Source organism: Arvicanthis niloticus, unplaced genomic scaffold (assembly GCF_011762505.2).
Source record: "Arvicanthis niloticus isolate mArvNil1 unplaced genomic scaffold, mArvNil1.pat.X pat_scaffold_604_arrow_ctg1, whole genome shotgun sequence".
NCBI lineage: Eukaryota > Metazoa > Chordata > Mammalia > Rodentia > Muridae > Arvicanthis > Arvicanthis niloticus.
The window spans coordinates 16,628-31,970 of record NW_023046224.1 but is presented as its reverse complement, the minus strand read 5'-3'; the positions used below and the strand labels follow the sequence as shown (position 1 = coordinate 31,970).

Genomic DNA, 15,343 nt, shown 5'->3' with positions numbered 1-15,343 from the left:
CTTTGCTCTGACTCAGGGAGGGTGGGGGTGGGGAGGTAGGCAGGGCAATTGTCAGTCACAAGACAGGAGAAAGCATTGGTGATTAGTTGGTGATTAGGCCTTATTTGAGCCACCTGGCTTCAAGGTCTCTGACTCAGAGGCCTGGTAGCCATGGCACAGCACACCCCCCCCCCCCCCCCATATTTGGCCTGTAACTCAAGATGAGAAGGGAACAATAGAGCTGGCTCCTGGCTGGGATCAGGAACTAAGCTGGACCCTGTCAGCAGAGGGAGAACTTGTCCCTGAGGTGGCTGGACTCAGACAACTGTCTCCTTACAAATGCTCTCCTGGCAGGCTTCTTCCTTAAGCCTGGACCCTGCACTTTGTACTTGATCTCAAAGTTCCAGAGTTTGCTGCAGTTCTAATCCCTGACCTTTGGAGTTGAATTGCTTTTCACTGACTTTGGAACTGAACCTTGGCTCTGAGGAAGGACTGGGAGAGAAGCAAGGAAGAGAGAGGGGAAAGGAGAGGGGAAGGAAAGAAGACAACTGGGAAGTCTGCAGGCACACAGAGCATGAGCACCGGACTCTCTCCACCCAGCAGCCTCCTCTATCCAGATGCTGCTCCTCCCTGGCTTCCCCCACTTTTCCTACCCCTCTTCTTTTCTTCCTCAGGTCCCTCAAAGCCCTGGTTGTTGGCTTGCCCTGGCCTCTGGCTAGTCTTGTGACATTCCTTAGAAATGGGAGGGTTCAGTCCTGAGCAAGAGGCTGTGCTGGGGTTGGGGAGGAGTTCAGCTGTGTTCAATTCATATGCTCATTGGACTGGCTTGGCTAAGCCCCACCCCCTAACCACTTCCTCTTATCACCTCCTGATACCCAAGCACAAAGGGGGATTTTTTTTTGTTCAGTTTCTGGGTGTTGATGCATCTATTCCCCTTTAAGTTTTGCATGTTTTCCGCAACCCTCGCCACCTCCGGAAAGTTTCTACACTTTATCTCTTAAATTAGAGATCAAAAAAGAGATTCTAAAGGTCTCTGAGTCAGTTTCCTCAGAAACTGGTGGTGACAGGCAGTGAAACAGCCCACATGGAAGAGCCCTGGTTCTGGACCCTTAGGGTGGAGTTCTGGGCTGCACTTCTTCTGGCAGGCAGAAGAGTCTGGAGTAGGAATGAGGTGATGCTCCCCATACAAAGAGATTCACAGCAGAGAAGCCCCAATGAGCTGAACATCCTAAGCCTGTGATTTGGGGGTGTGGGAGTGCAGGCAGTTGGGTAAGAGAGGGAGACAGTGGGCGGAGCAGGTGTAAAAATGTAACAAAGGAACTGAATATTGTGTTCAGTTCCAAAGCACTCAGAAACAGAATCAGTTACTTTTTTTTTTTTAATTCACAAGTCAGTAATTTATTTTTTCTACAAGTCAAAAATTATATATTAAGACTAACATAGTACTAAAACATGCAGTTAAATTGTAATAAAAATTAACATCCTTGAAAGTTTAAAATGCATGCTGACAATATTTCTTTTTAAAATATGTTTTATTGGATATTTTCTTTATTTACATTTCAAATGTAAATGAAACCCTTTCCTGGTTCCCGCCCCTCACGCCCCCTCCCCCGAGACCCCTCTCCCATTCTCCCTTTCCCCAGAATCAGTTCTTAAGGCAAATTTTGATGTACTGAGTTAGGGAGGTGTTACAGTAACAAAGTGGCAGGAGAGGTGTAGTGCTTTACTCTAGCTCTGGGAAACCCATAGAGAGTATTCCCAGAGGGCTCTAGGAATCTGGGGGCAGAGAGGATCCTCCTTTTCCTGCTGGGGAGTGCTGTGCCTGTCTTAAGCCCTGGACTGGAGGGACTCTAGAGGCCTTAACAGAGAACCTGCTCTTTTAAGCAAATGAACTGCCTGCTGCCCTGGGAATGGTTGAGGCACTTAGCAAGTAAAAGATCTGATTGCTCAACTGGTGAGGTTTGTGTTTCATTCTGACCAATGGAAAACCCCTGTGGTGGTTCCTTCTTGCCTAGGGCTTTCACTTCCTGGAGGGAGGGTGATTAAAGACATTCACAGTTCTGGGATTTTCAGTCTTCCACCAGAGCTGAGATGGGATCCATCTGTGCAAGGCTTTAATGCAGCAAAGAACAAAGAACTCAGGTGGGCTTAGAGGCGAGCACACAGCCAGGGTGGCAGTTAGAACTCTTCCAAGTATTAAAGCCCACTGTCGAAGACATCTGCTGGCCAGGACTTGTGGCAGACAGAGGGTCTTTCTCAGGTGACACTAGCCTGCCTCACCAAGGGGGCTGTCTGCTGGCATGGGCACTGGACTTCAGGCAACTGAGCAAGGCAACGACAGAGCTCAAAGGTACGTGACCACTGAATTACAGCCTACTCAAGCCCCACCCCTAATGCCCTTTCTGTCTCTCACTTCCACCCCTGGGTACAGTCTAGTTGCTCTGGGACCATCTGGGGGGTCATCAGTACAACCCACCTCTCTCTGGAACCTTGGTTAGTTTCTGTCTCTACTAGGAATCTTGGCTCCTTAGAGTCTTGATAGTCCATTTTAAGAAAGTGTTAACAAACTGGCTGTGAAGGGCTTGGGCAACCTGGTGAGCTGTGGAGGAGGGCAAATGCCTGTGTCTTCTTGGGTGGAGGGAGGGCTTAAGAGTCCAGGGAGAGAGCTCAGGTTCCTCTTAGTCTGAGCCTGAACTATAGAGGCAGAGGGCATAGGATAAAAATGCAAGCCAGGCATTGTGTACTTTTGGCAGGTCTGTGCCCTGGTGTATCCCTGACAAAATATGTCACACAACAGATCTAGTCTAAGAGGTTTATTAGGAAGAGAGTGAAAGGTACCTCAGAGTTGAAACATAAAGGAGAGATAAGGGCAGACAGGCAGAGACATGCAGACAGAGGAAACTGGAGACACACAGCAGCTAAGGCTCTGCTCAGCTAAGACCAGCTCTGCTGGTCTCAGGAGCCTCTTGAGGGTTCCCCACCTGACCTGCTGGGGAGATGAGTAATTATGACCAATAGGGAGGGAGGAAGTGGAACTGTATTCAAGATGAAAAAAATGAGGTAGGTGCTAGAGCCCTGCAAAGCTTATAATGTTCTCTCAAACCAACTGCAAAACAGTTTCAGAGGTGTGGGAAAATGCACCATCTCTCCTTATTCTCCATGAGGCAGCTACTGCTCCTGCCTCTGTGTCTCCCTGCCAACCTGCAATGCCCGAATCTGGGTGCCAAGTTCTTGCCCTCTGAGAACAGCTAACAAGACACTTTAAATTCCAAACCAAAGTCTCAGAGAACTTTCTTCAGCCAACACTAGAATTTCAGGGGTGGAGTGGGGGAAGGGGGCAGGGGGGATGGGAATCTGAATGGTAAAGCAGACCTAAAACTGCAAGGTTGGTTAATGAGTTTACATGCCTGGGTTTATAGCGCACCTGTTTGCTTTTGAAGGAAAAAGTCTCAGATACCTGCCTAAAAGATGCGCATTTTAAATGAACGACAATTTTTCTTAGTCACAGAGGTACCAGTGCAATGGCCAGTATTGTAGGCTAGCCCACAGCTCCTGTAAATGTGACTGCACTATAGACCTGTGATCTCTGAATTTTCCGGGGCTGGGGATGTCATGACCTTTGTTCTTTTGTACTTTGGTGTGAGATGTGGTGCTGGCTGAGAATAGGGGATGCTGGGTGAGGGCCTGGGAGGGAATGGGGAAGAGCATGGAACAGGGTGGGCTGCAGCTTCTGACTGGGCAGAACTGAAAGGACTTTTGAAAGCTTGCTTTTGGTTTTGGTAGGTTTGAACAAGAAAAAAAAAAAGGTGGTGGCTTAACAGACTGACTATTGTAGACATTTTTAGTCCATTACCTCGGTTTCTACCCTGCTGTGATCATTCAGTTCCTGGATAAAAGGCCCACACAACTTTATTTACAACAAGCCTTAAACAGCACAAGAGCTGGGCAGATGTCTACTGTCTATGCGGTTAGAATCTACCTCCCTATTGATAACCCCGAGTATTACTTACTGTGTTTCATCTCGGCTCCTCTGAAATCCAAGTGGCCAGCCCTCGGGACTACATTTTTATGAACTCATCTGACTCATGGCGGTGGCTTTTGCACTTTCTTCCTGTTTCTCCTATCAGGCCCCAACCTGCCTCTGTCTCTTCTGCCCAGCTATTGGCTGTTGGCATCTTTATTCACCAATCAGAAATAACTTGGAGGCAAGGTCACATGCTGTTCCTTGGGCCTATGTGCAGACTCTTGTCTTAAGGAACCAATATTAGCATCAGAGTACAAGTGGCATCAGGCTAACCCACAACAACTGACAAGCAGTCAGTTATGCTGGCTATGTGTATGTCAACCTGACATAGTATAGTCAATCAACTCAGAGGAGAAACCTTGATGAAGGAAATGCCTTTGCAAGGCTGGGCTGCAGGCAAGCCCGTAGGACATTTTCTTAGTGATTGATGGAAGAAGGCACAGCCCACTGTAGGTTGTGCCATCCCCTGGGTTGGTGGTTCTGGGTTCTGGAAGAAACCAGACTAAGCAAGCCATGGGGAACAAGCCAGTAAGCAGCACTCCTTTATAGTCTTTGCATCAGCCCCTGCCTCTAGGTTCCTGCCCTGTTTGAGTTCCTGTTCTGACTTCCTTCAATGATGGAGTGTGATGTGGAAGTAACCTAAACAAACCGATTCCTCCACATCTTCTTTTTGGTCACAGTGTTTCATCATAGGAATAATAACCATAACTAAGATATCAAGTGAACTTATGAAAGTAGAATTTAATTTGCTTTAGGGTTTTAGAGGGTTAGAGTCCATGGTAACAGAACTGCTGAGAGATCACATCTTGAATTGAAGAGAGAGAGAGAGAGAGAGAGAGAGACAGAGAGACAGAGAGACAGAGAGACAGAGAGACAGAGAGACAGAGACAGACAGAGAGAGAGACAGAGACAGAGAGAAAGACAGAGACAGAGAGAGACACACAGAGAGAGACAGAGAGAGAGAGAAAGAGAGAGAGAACGCTAACTGGGAATGGGTGAGTCTCTTAAAACTTCAAAGACCATCCCCAGTGACATACCTTCTCCAACAAGGCCACACCTGCTATATACTTCTCAAACATTTTCATCAACTGGGGACAATTGTTCAAATATATGAGTCTATGGGGGCCATTCTCATGCAAAAACCACTGACACAAACCTACAGTTTATGCTTTAGCAATCCGTGTGCCGGGAAAGTAGGTGGATACCAGCATCTATGGCTCTCAGTGGCATTTCCAGATGGAGACAGAGGCTTTCCCTTATGTGGTCGGTAGAGCAAATGGACAGCCTTCACATCTGGACAGCCTTCCTAAGATAGAAAAAGATACTGGGATTAAGGAATAGTAATCGCTTGTAATGTTTGGAGTTTAGAGGACAGAGGTCAATGTCAGATGTCTTTGTATTGTTCTTCATCTTATTTACAATCATAATAATCATAAATAATTTGAAACTGGGCTGGAGAGATAGCTCAGGGGTTAAGAGCACTGGCTGCTCTTCTGGAGCACCAGATTCACTTCCCAGCACCAACATGGGGCTAACAACCACCTGTAGTTCCAGTTCTTGGGGATACGATCCCCTCTTCTGGCCTCCAGGGTTACTGCAGGCACATGGTACATCCATGCAGGCAAACCGCCAATAGACACAAAATAAGCACGTTTACATCACTGCATAACTAAAGCCTGTGGTACAGAAAAGACCAATACAGATTCCACTGAGGGATTATTGAAAGAAGACTGAATACAATATTAAGGACCAGAAAAGAAATGAGAAAAGATTAAAATGGGATTAAAAATTTGAACACGCTCAACTATACCTGTAACATTACATCTAAAAACTAGTAGGCATAAAAGTTCTGCTAATAAGTGCAAAGTCTGCAAAAAAAAAAAAAAAAAAAAAAAAAAAAAAAAAAAAAAAAAAAAAAAAACCCAACCATTTCTCTACCTGCACACTGACTGAGCCCGTGGAGCCTATGACCCGAGGACTGTGCTGTTGGTCTCACGGTACAGAAGATGCTCTCTCCTGGTTAGCTCTCATTCTAACGTGTCTGTCTGTTTTCCAGGAATGACATTCAGCTGGAAAATGCAAAGGCTGCTGGGAAAATGGACATCAGCGTCGATCTGGAAGCCACATATGCTAAGCTGGGTCTAAATCTAGGAGCAATCACACTTGGAGAGAAGGATAGAAAGAAAATGAACTCTACCCTCAGGAAGAAGGAGAATGAAAACATCTCTCTAGCTGTATGTGCTCTCCTGAATTCGGGAGGTGGAGCCATCAAGGTTAAAGTTGAAAACGAAAATTATAGTTTCATTAGGGATGGCTTGGGACTAGATTTGGAAGCCTCTGTTTCTAAATGCCTGCCGTTTGTCCAGTGGCACCTGAACTTCTCGGAGAGCGAAGGCTACCTTTATATCTACGTGAATTCGTGGAGCCAGGAAATCTTTGGACTGCCTATAGGCACCCTGAGAACCAATTTGTATGCGAGGAGCTTGTCATCCTCCATGCAGGTGAGTGCTGACGCTGCTCTAGAATTTCTCCAGGACCTGGAGGAAACTGGAGGGAGACCCCGTGTCAGATCGGAGTCGCCTGCAAGTAGAGCCTGCCCTGGGGTAGAAGAAGAATGTCACCTGGAGGATTTGGCTACTGCACTTTTTAACAAGACAGAATTTCAGTACAAGGAGACGTTCCACTTTACCAGATCCACATACGTTGAAGTTACATCGCCTTCCGCGAAACGCCTGCGAAAGCACATCAAAGGGCTCCTCCCTCGGACTGTTTCTGCTTTCGCAAACACGGATGGGGGATATTTGTTCATTGGTTTGGATGGCAAAACCCAGCAAATTATTGGTTTTGAAGCAGAGAAGAGCGATCTCGAGCTTCTAGAGACTGAAATAGAAAAGTGCATCAGACAGCTGCCTGTCACTCACTTCTGTGAGGAGAAGGAGAAGATCAAGTACACATGCAAATTCATGGAAGTCCATGAATCTGGAGCCCTGTGTTCATATGTGTGTGCGCTCAGAGTGGAGAGGTTCTGCTGTGCAGTGTTCGCTGCACATCCTGAATCCTGGCACGTGGAAGACAGCTGTGTGAAGAGGTTCACCACAGAGGAATGGGTGAAGCACCAGATGGATGCCCCAGCAGGTTGAAGGAGGATTAATAACCAGGCTACGAGGGTTGGAGAGATGACTCAGTGGCTCTTCCAGAGGTCCTGAGTTCAATTCCCACCAACCATGTATAGTGGGATTGAGAAACTGAGAAACCTAAGCAGAGGCCGGGAGACCTAACTTTAGACAAAGAATCGGGTCCAAGGTGAAACATATCCGGCCAACTGCAGCTGCTGGGAATTAACAAGAAGGGTTGATAGTCACTCCTCTTATGTATGGGAGTACACTGTCACTGTCTTCAGACACACCTGAACAGGGCATCAGATTTCCATTACAGATGGTTGTGAGCCACCATGGTGTTGCTGGGAATTGAACTCAGGAAGTCTGAAGGAGCAGTCAGTGCTCTTAACCACTGAGCTGTCTGTCCAGCCCCTGCTGCCCTTTTCTAGTGTAAATAAATATTTGAAAAAAAAATTCAGCCTCTGCATCAGTTCCTGCTTCCAGGTTCTTGCCTTGTTTGTATTCCCCTCCTGACTTCCTCTCACATTTGACTACCCTATGGAAGTGGACCCCAAATAACCCCTTTTCTCCACCTGCACTTTGGTATTGATGGCTCATTGCAGTGATAGAAACCCTAAGTGTGACACCTGCTCTATGTAATGTGTGTGTGAATAAATTCGTACTGCAGCCCACTGGCTGTGCTCTAGGTAGTGGGGGCAAGGATGGTGGTATCACAGGGTGGGTGAGGTCACTGAATCTCAGGTGTGGGTCAGACTGACTGGACCAGGGAAAGAAAACGGGGGAAACACAGATGGACACTTAGGCTTTTTTTTTTTTTTTTTTTTTTTTTTTTTCCATTTATAGAACCTAGCAATCAGAAGGGCATCTTTTGAGAGAGATGAAGAGGCAATCAACGATTGAATGTGACAACCTACAGGATACAACTATGGAAATGACACAATGAAACCCATTATCCTTTATGCTAAAGATAAACATAACCTAGACTTGGTAGCACAGGCCTGGAATCTCAGAACTGGGGAGGAGAAGGCAAGAGGTTCAAGCATTTAAGACACTTGTGTACTCTGCTTTAAAAAAATGAGGTGAGACAAAGAAAGGAAAAATAGGTTAGAGAAATAAATATAAAAGCAACAGTTTAGTAAACATTGAAAAAGAGCTGCAACATTGTGTTTTCCAGTGTATCCTTAGATCCTTCTGAGAAATGGCCTCAAGTCAGAACTTACTTTCTTTTTTCTTTTTATTGGATAATATATTTACATTTCAGATTTTATCCCCTTACCCCATTCCCCCCCAGAACTTACTTTCTTCCCCTGATTTTTAGTGTTCTATGAAGGAGGAAATGACGGTTGATGTTTTTTTTCCCCTTTGAGGTTGAAAAGCACAGAGGGAATGAGAGTGTTCTGTTTTTCTTTTCTGAGAAATCGAAACCTAACATGAAGAAATGAAAACCTAACAAGGGCAAGGCCTCAGAAAGGAAGTCAAACCTGGCCTTTTGCCTGGACTTGCTTCCCTCCTCCTGAAGGGTTCCACCCAGCTCTGTCCAGCTCTGTCCAGCTCAGTCCAGCTCAGGACTCCTGAACAGGTTCCTGGATGTTTTCCTGATCAGGGTTTCAGAACCTTTCTCTGTTTTCAGGAGAGCAGATGTGTGGGACTTCTTAGTTCCCCAGGTAAATCCAGATTATTTGGAGAGATTACACCATACACTCTCAATAGAAAGGACGGTCAGAAAAGAGACCCACGAACTGAGAGGTGCAGCCTGCGCTGTGGCTATAGAGGCTCCAGCTACACCCGTGTTTGCGTGGGCCCGAGGAGGACACGTTGCTCCATCTTTTCACTAACTGTGGGATAGAAGATCAGTTCTGCTGGGTGGGAGTGATTAAACCTCCCAGGCCCAACACAGCTTTGCTTTCTCTAGTCTTCACTTGGCACATTGCTGTGACTTTTCTTAGGAAGATGTGAATAAACTCATTTTCATCCCAGATGGGCTCTGAACACAATCCAAAGAATTAACTGTACCCCAGTCTAGCTTGGTGAATTGAAGATATTATGGGGTTACTTACAGTACTGTGGATCACACCAAGGCAACATATTATCAAAAGTGAAGGGTGTTGTGGGTAATGGTTCAGGGAAGCTGTATCCTTCCTACCCACCCTACAAGGGGTGTTCCCCCAAGAGAATCTCTGTTTCTCTTTACCGAAAACCTTAGTGTCTGTAGTTTTTGAATCAGTTATTTTGGAGCCATCTTCTGGAGAGTTGTGATAGCTGATTATCTTGGGAGTTGTTTGTATATTTCTTTTTAACTTTTTATTGATTCTTTGTGAGTTCCAAATCATGGAACCCAATCCTGCTCATTTCCCTGTCCCCTCATATTGTAAGAATGACATAAACCCCATTTGTCCCCATTTTAGAACCAGGCCTTACTTCTAAAGAAAAGTCACCAGTCCCAGGAACTAGGCCATAAGTCACCCGTTCCAGGAACAGACCATAAATTCCAGAAATAAGATCATAAAATCCCTGTGCCAAAGAACAGGCTGGAGATAACCACAAGGAAGGGAAAATATTTTATCTTAGGATGGGCTGTTTGTCTGTGCTGGGCACTCTTATCTCATCCTATGGTGATCATATCCTGTGGTCAGTTCATGACATAGGAATGCAGACTTTGCCTGGCACAAGCCAATCAGAAGCTGACTCATGTCACCTTCTCAGCACTTACCAATGAACTTTTAGATCACCTAACACTGTCTAAATATAGAACTAACATAGTAGCCAATCAAATTGTACTAATGTCACTGCAACCTGTGATGAACAGGGTCAACTCACCAGCTCTCATGACCCTGAGGCCTGTTTTCCAGACAGCTGCAGGTGGCAAGGTGTGGGGGGTGGGCTAGGAGTGAGGGGGGAATGGATTACCTCAGCACCCACACCACCTCATTGCAGAGGAGTGGTGTGATCAGTTCTCTTGTACTCTGGGTGTCAGGGCTGGCTCAACCCTCTGTTCCCGGAACCAGGGCCAGTTCTACTGTGCTGCCCAGATAAGGCACAGGGCCCTTTTACTCAGTGCGACAGCTGGTAAGGAGCAAGGCCACTTGACCTGCTCTTGTGAACCTAGGGCCAGCTCTCCTGACTACCTCCGGTGGTATGGAGCTAGTGGGTGGAGGACATATCTCCCCAAACCCCCGTCCAAACCACCTCGTAGTAGAGGAGTGGCAGGGCCGGCTCTTCCTTGATCATGCCCTTGGGCTGGCTCACCTGTGCCACCACCACCAGGGTCAGTTCTGCTGTCCTGCCCAGGTGAGGTGCAGGGCTCTGCTCTCCCTAGTGCTACAGCTAGTGAGGTGCAGGGCTAGCTGTCCTGAGCTCATGACCCTTGTGGGCATTGTATCTGGCTTCCAGAGGTGTCAAGGTGGGGGAGGGGGAGGCATTGTCTCTGTGCCTGTGCCACCCCACAGCAGACAGTGGTAGGGTCAGCTCTCCCACACTCATGTTCTTGAGGCCAGCTCAGTCACACCCCTGACTAGGGTCAGCTCCACTATGCTGCCTGGTTGATGTATAGGGCCTGCTCTCCTGAGTGCTGCCACCTGTGAGAGATGGAGCCAGTTCTCTGGAGCACCATAACTAGTGAGGAGCAGGGCCAGTTATGCACCGCACCTGGATATTCAGGTGGTTGCCAACCCTGTTGGCATCAGGAACTGGCTTTACAGTCAAGAGCCAGCAAGTCACCTCTGAGACCAGTGATGATGGTGATGTCACCCATGGGCGACAAGAACCACGCATCTGTTGCCATGGCAATTACCACACATTCCAGCATTCACCTGGTCCACCTCCCATCTTTATCTACGAGCAGTTATGTCACAGCCCAAATAAAAGGCAGACCTCTCCTGACCTTTGTCCCTTTATCTCTTTGTCTTCATTGCCCCCTGTTGTCCTTTTCCCCCCCACAAGAAACCTCTCCCATGGAACTGTACTGGTCTGGTGTGATCTGTCCAGACAAGCCTCGGTTCTAACACAACATTGCAGAGATTCAAGAAATTGCTAAATCCAGGTGTGCTGCAGAGACCCAGTGACCTGGCGATTGACCCTGACCGATTGACTACCACAACCACTACCACGTGGAATGCTACACCGCTGCCATGCGCCTGCCGTCGCCAACACATGCCTGGATTTTGACTTTAGCCGCAACCCTGCCCCAGCCACTGCCGCTACAGTCACCGACACTGCCACATGGATTTATGTCATGGCAGCTACAGACCACCGGCCATTGCGGGACTCACAGACTTCCACCGTGTGAGCTACTGGCACTGTGGTCTACCACGTGGGCTAGCTCCTACCACGTGGGGCAAGCCCCATGGGCCAAACATCATTTGGATGGGCCTGCCAACCATACAGTTCCACTTTTCCTGCTCCCAGACTGCTAAAATTCTCACACAAACACCAGAAGATTTGTAAGGTTTTTCCTCCAGTTGGCAGGGAGGGCCTGATTTTCCAGAAAAGACCTGCCAAGCCTCTATGGGGTAAGGGGTTGGCATTTCATGGTCACGGTCCTTATGATCAGCCTCCTCACTGATGTGCAAGATAAGGACTTTGACCCTTTGGTGATTTCTCTCTTGAAAGCAGTTTCTGATGCCCCCCAACCTCCAGCTTCTGCAGCTGTTCAGAAACACCTAGGCCTAGGTAGAAATGCTTTCTGGTGAGTCCGTGACTCCCTGTGTAGCCCCTAGATGGTCCACGTGATAACCTGGACATCTAGCCTGGCTTATACTAATTGTTCAACTTTCTCAGGACGCCTGTATGAATCACTTATTAATATCCCTGTCACCTAATGGGCGTCTCATTGTCATTTTCAACTGTGCCTTTGGGCTCCCCACTGGGACGTTTCCTGCAAAATCTCAAATCTTTAAGGTTAATGTCCTACTTGAGGGTATCAGAGTTAGTACACCTCTGCAATAAGGTCTGGATTCAGTACCCATTAGACAACGGCTCTAAATGACCACTTGATGGCACATTAGATACAATTACTTTACGGAATCTTCATACATACTGCCAGCGGTCTGGTAAACGGAAAGAGGTCCCCTATGCCCAAACATTTACCTATCTTCACTCCAACCCATGTCTGTTCTTCTTCCCAACCCCACTTCTCTTAGCCATGAAACCTCCACCAGATGACACCACAACCCTCCATCCAGCTAACTTTCTCCACCTCCTTTCTGCCACAGTCCTGTTTCCACACCTCTGAAAACCCAAATCACCCCCTCACTTTCTCCTTCTCCAGGGTACCCCAGAGTCTCCATCCACGACCTCTTCAGACCCGTCTCCTACTCCTGTGCCAGCTGCAGGTCGCTCTAATCATCCTACATTGGCACCTACCCTCAGCCCTCTGATCACCTGCTCTAAGGCCACAGCTAAACTCCCAAGTCCTTCTACCCCTGGGACACCTAACCCAGCATCAGCCCTTCCCTTAAGGGAAGTTGCTGGAGTAGATTGCCTTGTCAGAGTACATGTTCCTTTCTCGCTGAGTGAACTCCCTCAAACAGAAAGCAGACTGGGTTCCTATACCTCTAACCCCCCTCCCCCGCATTTATTAAAGTGTTTCAGTACAATACTCATCCTTATAGCTTGACTTTCCACGATGTACATATGATCCTCACTAATAATTTACTTCCTGATGAACACAGGTGAGTTTGGGAGCAGGCAAGAATGTGTGCAGATGAGACTCATCAAACAGATGGATATCCAATCGGATCTGAGTTCCTGACCAGGATCCTTGATGGAATTGTCATTCCACAGGTGGTATTTTAGCCAGAGATAGACTCATAACCTGCCTCCTGGCTGGTCTCTGAGGGCAGTCTTAAAAATAGTAAACTTTGAAAAACTCCAAGAGGTCATCCAGGACAAATAAGAAAACCTGTTTCAGTTTTTAGAACACCTTACAAAAGCCTTATTACAATATATTAATTTAGATGCTGAAAACCCAGAAGGTAAGCAGCTTCTGATGACCTACATTTTTTCCCCCCCAGAGCTACCCCGACATAACAGCAAAACTTGGGCAGTTGGAGAAGCGGCCCCTAACTCCACAGGCAGAAGTTTTGGCACTGGCCTTCCAAGTGTACCATTAGAGAGATGAAAAGGCCCTCGGACAAAAATACCATTCGCTGGCAAAGTCTGTGCGACCAGTCACTGCCCCGGACTTCTGGTCTTCTAAGACTCAGAGACCACCAGGCTCCTGCTACAGATGTGGTCAACAAGGTCATTGGGCGAGGGCTTGCCCTAACCTCTGCAAGCCAAAGAGGCCACTTCCTAGGTTCCATCATGTGGGACATTGGGCTGTCGATTGCCCTCATGTCGCGCAGGACAGAGGAACATCACTCTCAGGTAATCATCCAGCCAATCTCCTAGGCTTGGCTATGGATGACTGAAGAGGCTTGAGCTCCCTTGACCCGATCACGGCCATCACTAGCAGGGAGCCCTGGGTAGTCATCATGGTATGTGGGTGGCCCATTTCTTTCCTCTTGGACACTGGGCCATTTACTCATTTCTGAAAGAGTTTTGGGGCCCTACATTCCCCCTCTCATCTCCCTCTCATCAGGGTAGGACAACCTTACCTTCCTCACCAGACCTCACCACTTAGTTACATTTTTAGGAGTGTACCTCTCACCCATCCCTTTCTAATATAGCCAACGCGTCCTCTCCCCTTATTGGAAGGGGACCCTCTAGCTAAGTTGGGATCCTCTATTTCCTTTGCTCTCCCCACATTCACCTAATTCCAAGCTTGCCAGCAGCCCCTTGCTCCTTCTTCTAGCCAGTCAACCTACTAACCCTAACATGCTGTTTCCTTTTCCAGCTTCTCAAGTAGACCCTGAGTCTGGGACACCCAGAACCCCTCTGTTGCTAAACAGACTCTCCTCAAGGCCCTAGTCTTACATCTCCCTGACCTAACTTGCCCTTTTTCTCTCTACATAACTATAAACGAGGGCTTTGCCCTTAGATTCCTAGGTCACCAAGTGGGACCCTCTTATGCCCCTGTGGCACACTTGTCAGAAACACTAGATCTAACCATCCAGAATGGGCACCTTGTATTGGTACCTTCTCAGCTGTTCAACTCCTTATTTGAGAGTCAAGAAAACTAACCTCTGGGTTGCCTATGGCTTCTCTTCTCATAACCTGTCACAGCTCCTAACTTACAAAGGCTTACAGACTCTACCTCCCTCCAGGGTTCTTTCTCTTCAGGTAGCTCTAATAGAAGACTCCACACTCACCTTCTAATCATGCCTGTCTCTTAATATTTCCAATCTTCTTCCTCCACCAAATACTAACCACTCCCTATCTCACTCTTGCACTGAAACTTTAGAGGAACTATTACCTCATCCTTCACACATACAGGAGGGCACATTGCCTCAGGCCATCTACACCTGGTATACAGATGGAAGCTCCTTTCTATATGAAGGGGCCAGAAGAGCTGGCTCTGCCATAGTGTCAGACATAGAAGTGGTTGAGGCACGGGTGCTTCCTGCTCATACCACCAATCAACAGGCTGAACTACTAGCCCTTCCCCATGCTCTTCAACTGGCACAGGAACAATCCCTCAACATTTACACAGATTCCAAATATGCTTTCCATATCCTCCTGTCTCACACAGCTGTCTGGAAGGAGCTAGGGTTTCTTGTGACCAAAGGAGGATCAGTAACTAATGCAACTAACGGCCATGTTAAAGGTCTCCATCTCCCCACAGATACTGAGATTGTCCACTGCAGATCCCACCAGACAAATGACTCTATTGTCTCCAGGGGAAACAACCGAGCCGATGAGGCAGCTAGAGCTTCAGCCCTTAGGGGGCTAGACTCATCTCACCCTCCCCAGGACATTCTTAAACTGCAACCCACATCCTCACCCTCACTCCCTGACACTCTCAAACTCTGTCCTATCATCACCAACTCTTTCATCCAATCAGCCAAGCGTTGTCTTATTCTGTTAAGACCCACCTACAGCCTACTCCTGAGGACTTAAGTTTCTGAAAATCTATCACTGCCTCTTGCAAAATCTGTCAGATGCCAGACTCCAACTCAAGGTATCATAGCAACCCTTTTCCTACCCATCAGGCTAGAGGTTCCTTTTCTGGAACCAACTGGCAACTTGACTTTACCCATATGCCCACTGTCAAATGTGCCAAGTACCTCCAGGCTTTGGTGGACACCTTCTTGGGGTGGGTGGAGTCATTTCCCAAAATCAA

At 47.4% G+C, this 15,343-nt stretch overlaps 2 protein-coding genes across 2 annotated transcripts in view; one reads left to right on the top strand and one right to left on the bottom strand.

The window, feature by feature from the left end:
* LOC117702245 (schlafen family member 9-like) overlaps positions 1-4,041 on the bottom strand; it is a 28,420-nt gene extending 24,379 nt beyond the window's left edge. Inside the window, exon 1 of the mRNA XM_076706413.1 lies at positions 3,990-4,041. The gene's annotated coding sequence lies outside the window, so the exon portion shown is untranslated. The remainder of the gene's footprint in view (positions 1-3,989) is intronic.
* On the top strand, positions 1,774-7,579 carry LOC117702244 (schlafen family member 2-like). The gene is made up of 2 exons (XM_034493480.2): positions 1,774-2,329; positions 6,060-7,579. Exons 1-2 carry the CDS (start codon positions 2,280-2,282, stop codon positions 7,141-7,143), a joined length of 1,134 nt encoding a protein of 377 aa, XP_034349371.1. The 5' UTR covers positions 1,774-2,279; the 3' UTR covers positions 7,144-7,579.
* Positions 7,580-15,343: the final 7,764 nt, after the last annotated feature.

What these genes read in the sequence shown, in the direction of transcription:
- LOC117702244 (XM_034493480.2), top strand. Translation starts at nt 2,280, where the DNA reads ATGGGCACTGGACTTCAGGCAACTGAGCAAGGCAACGACAGAGCTCAA. An exon ending in GGCAACGACAGAGCTCAAAG is followed by an intron (nt 2,330 to 6,059) that starts GTACGTGACCAC and finishes TCTGTTTTCCAG; the next exon opens with GAATGACATTCAGCTGGAAA.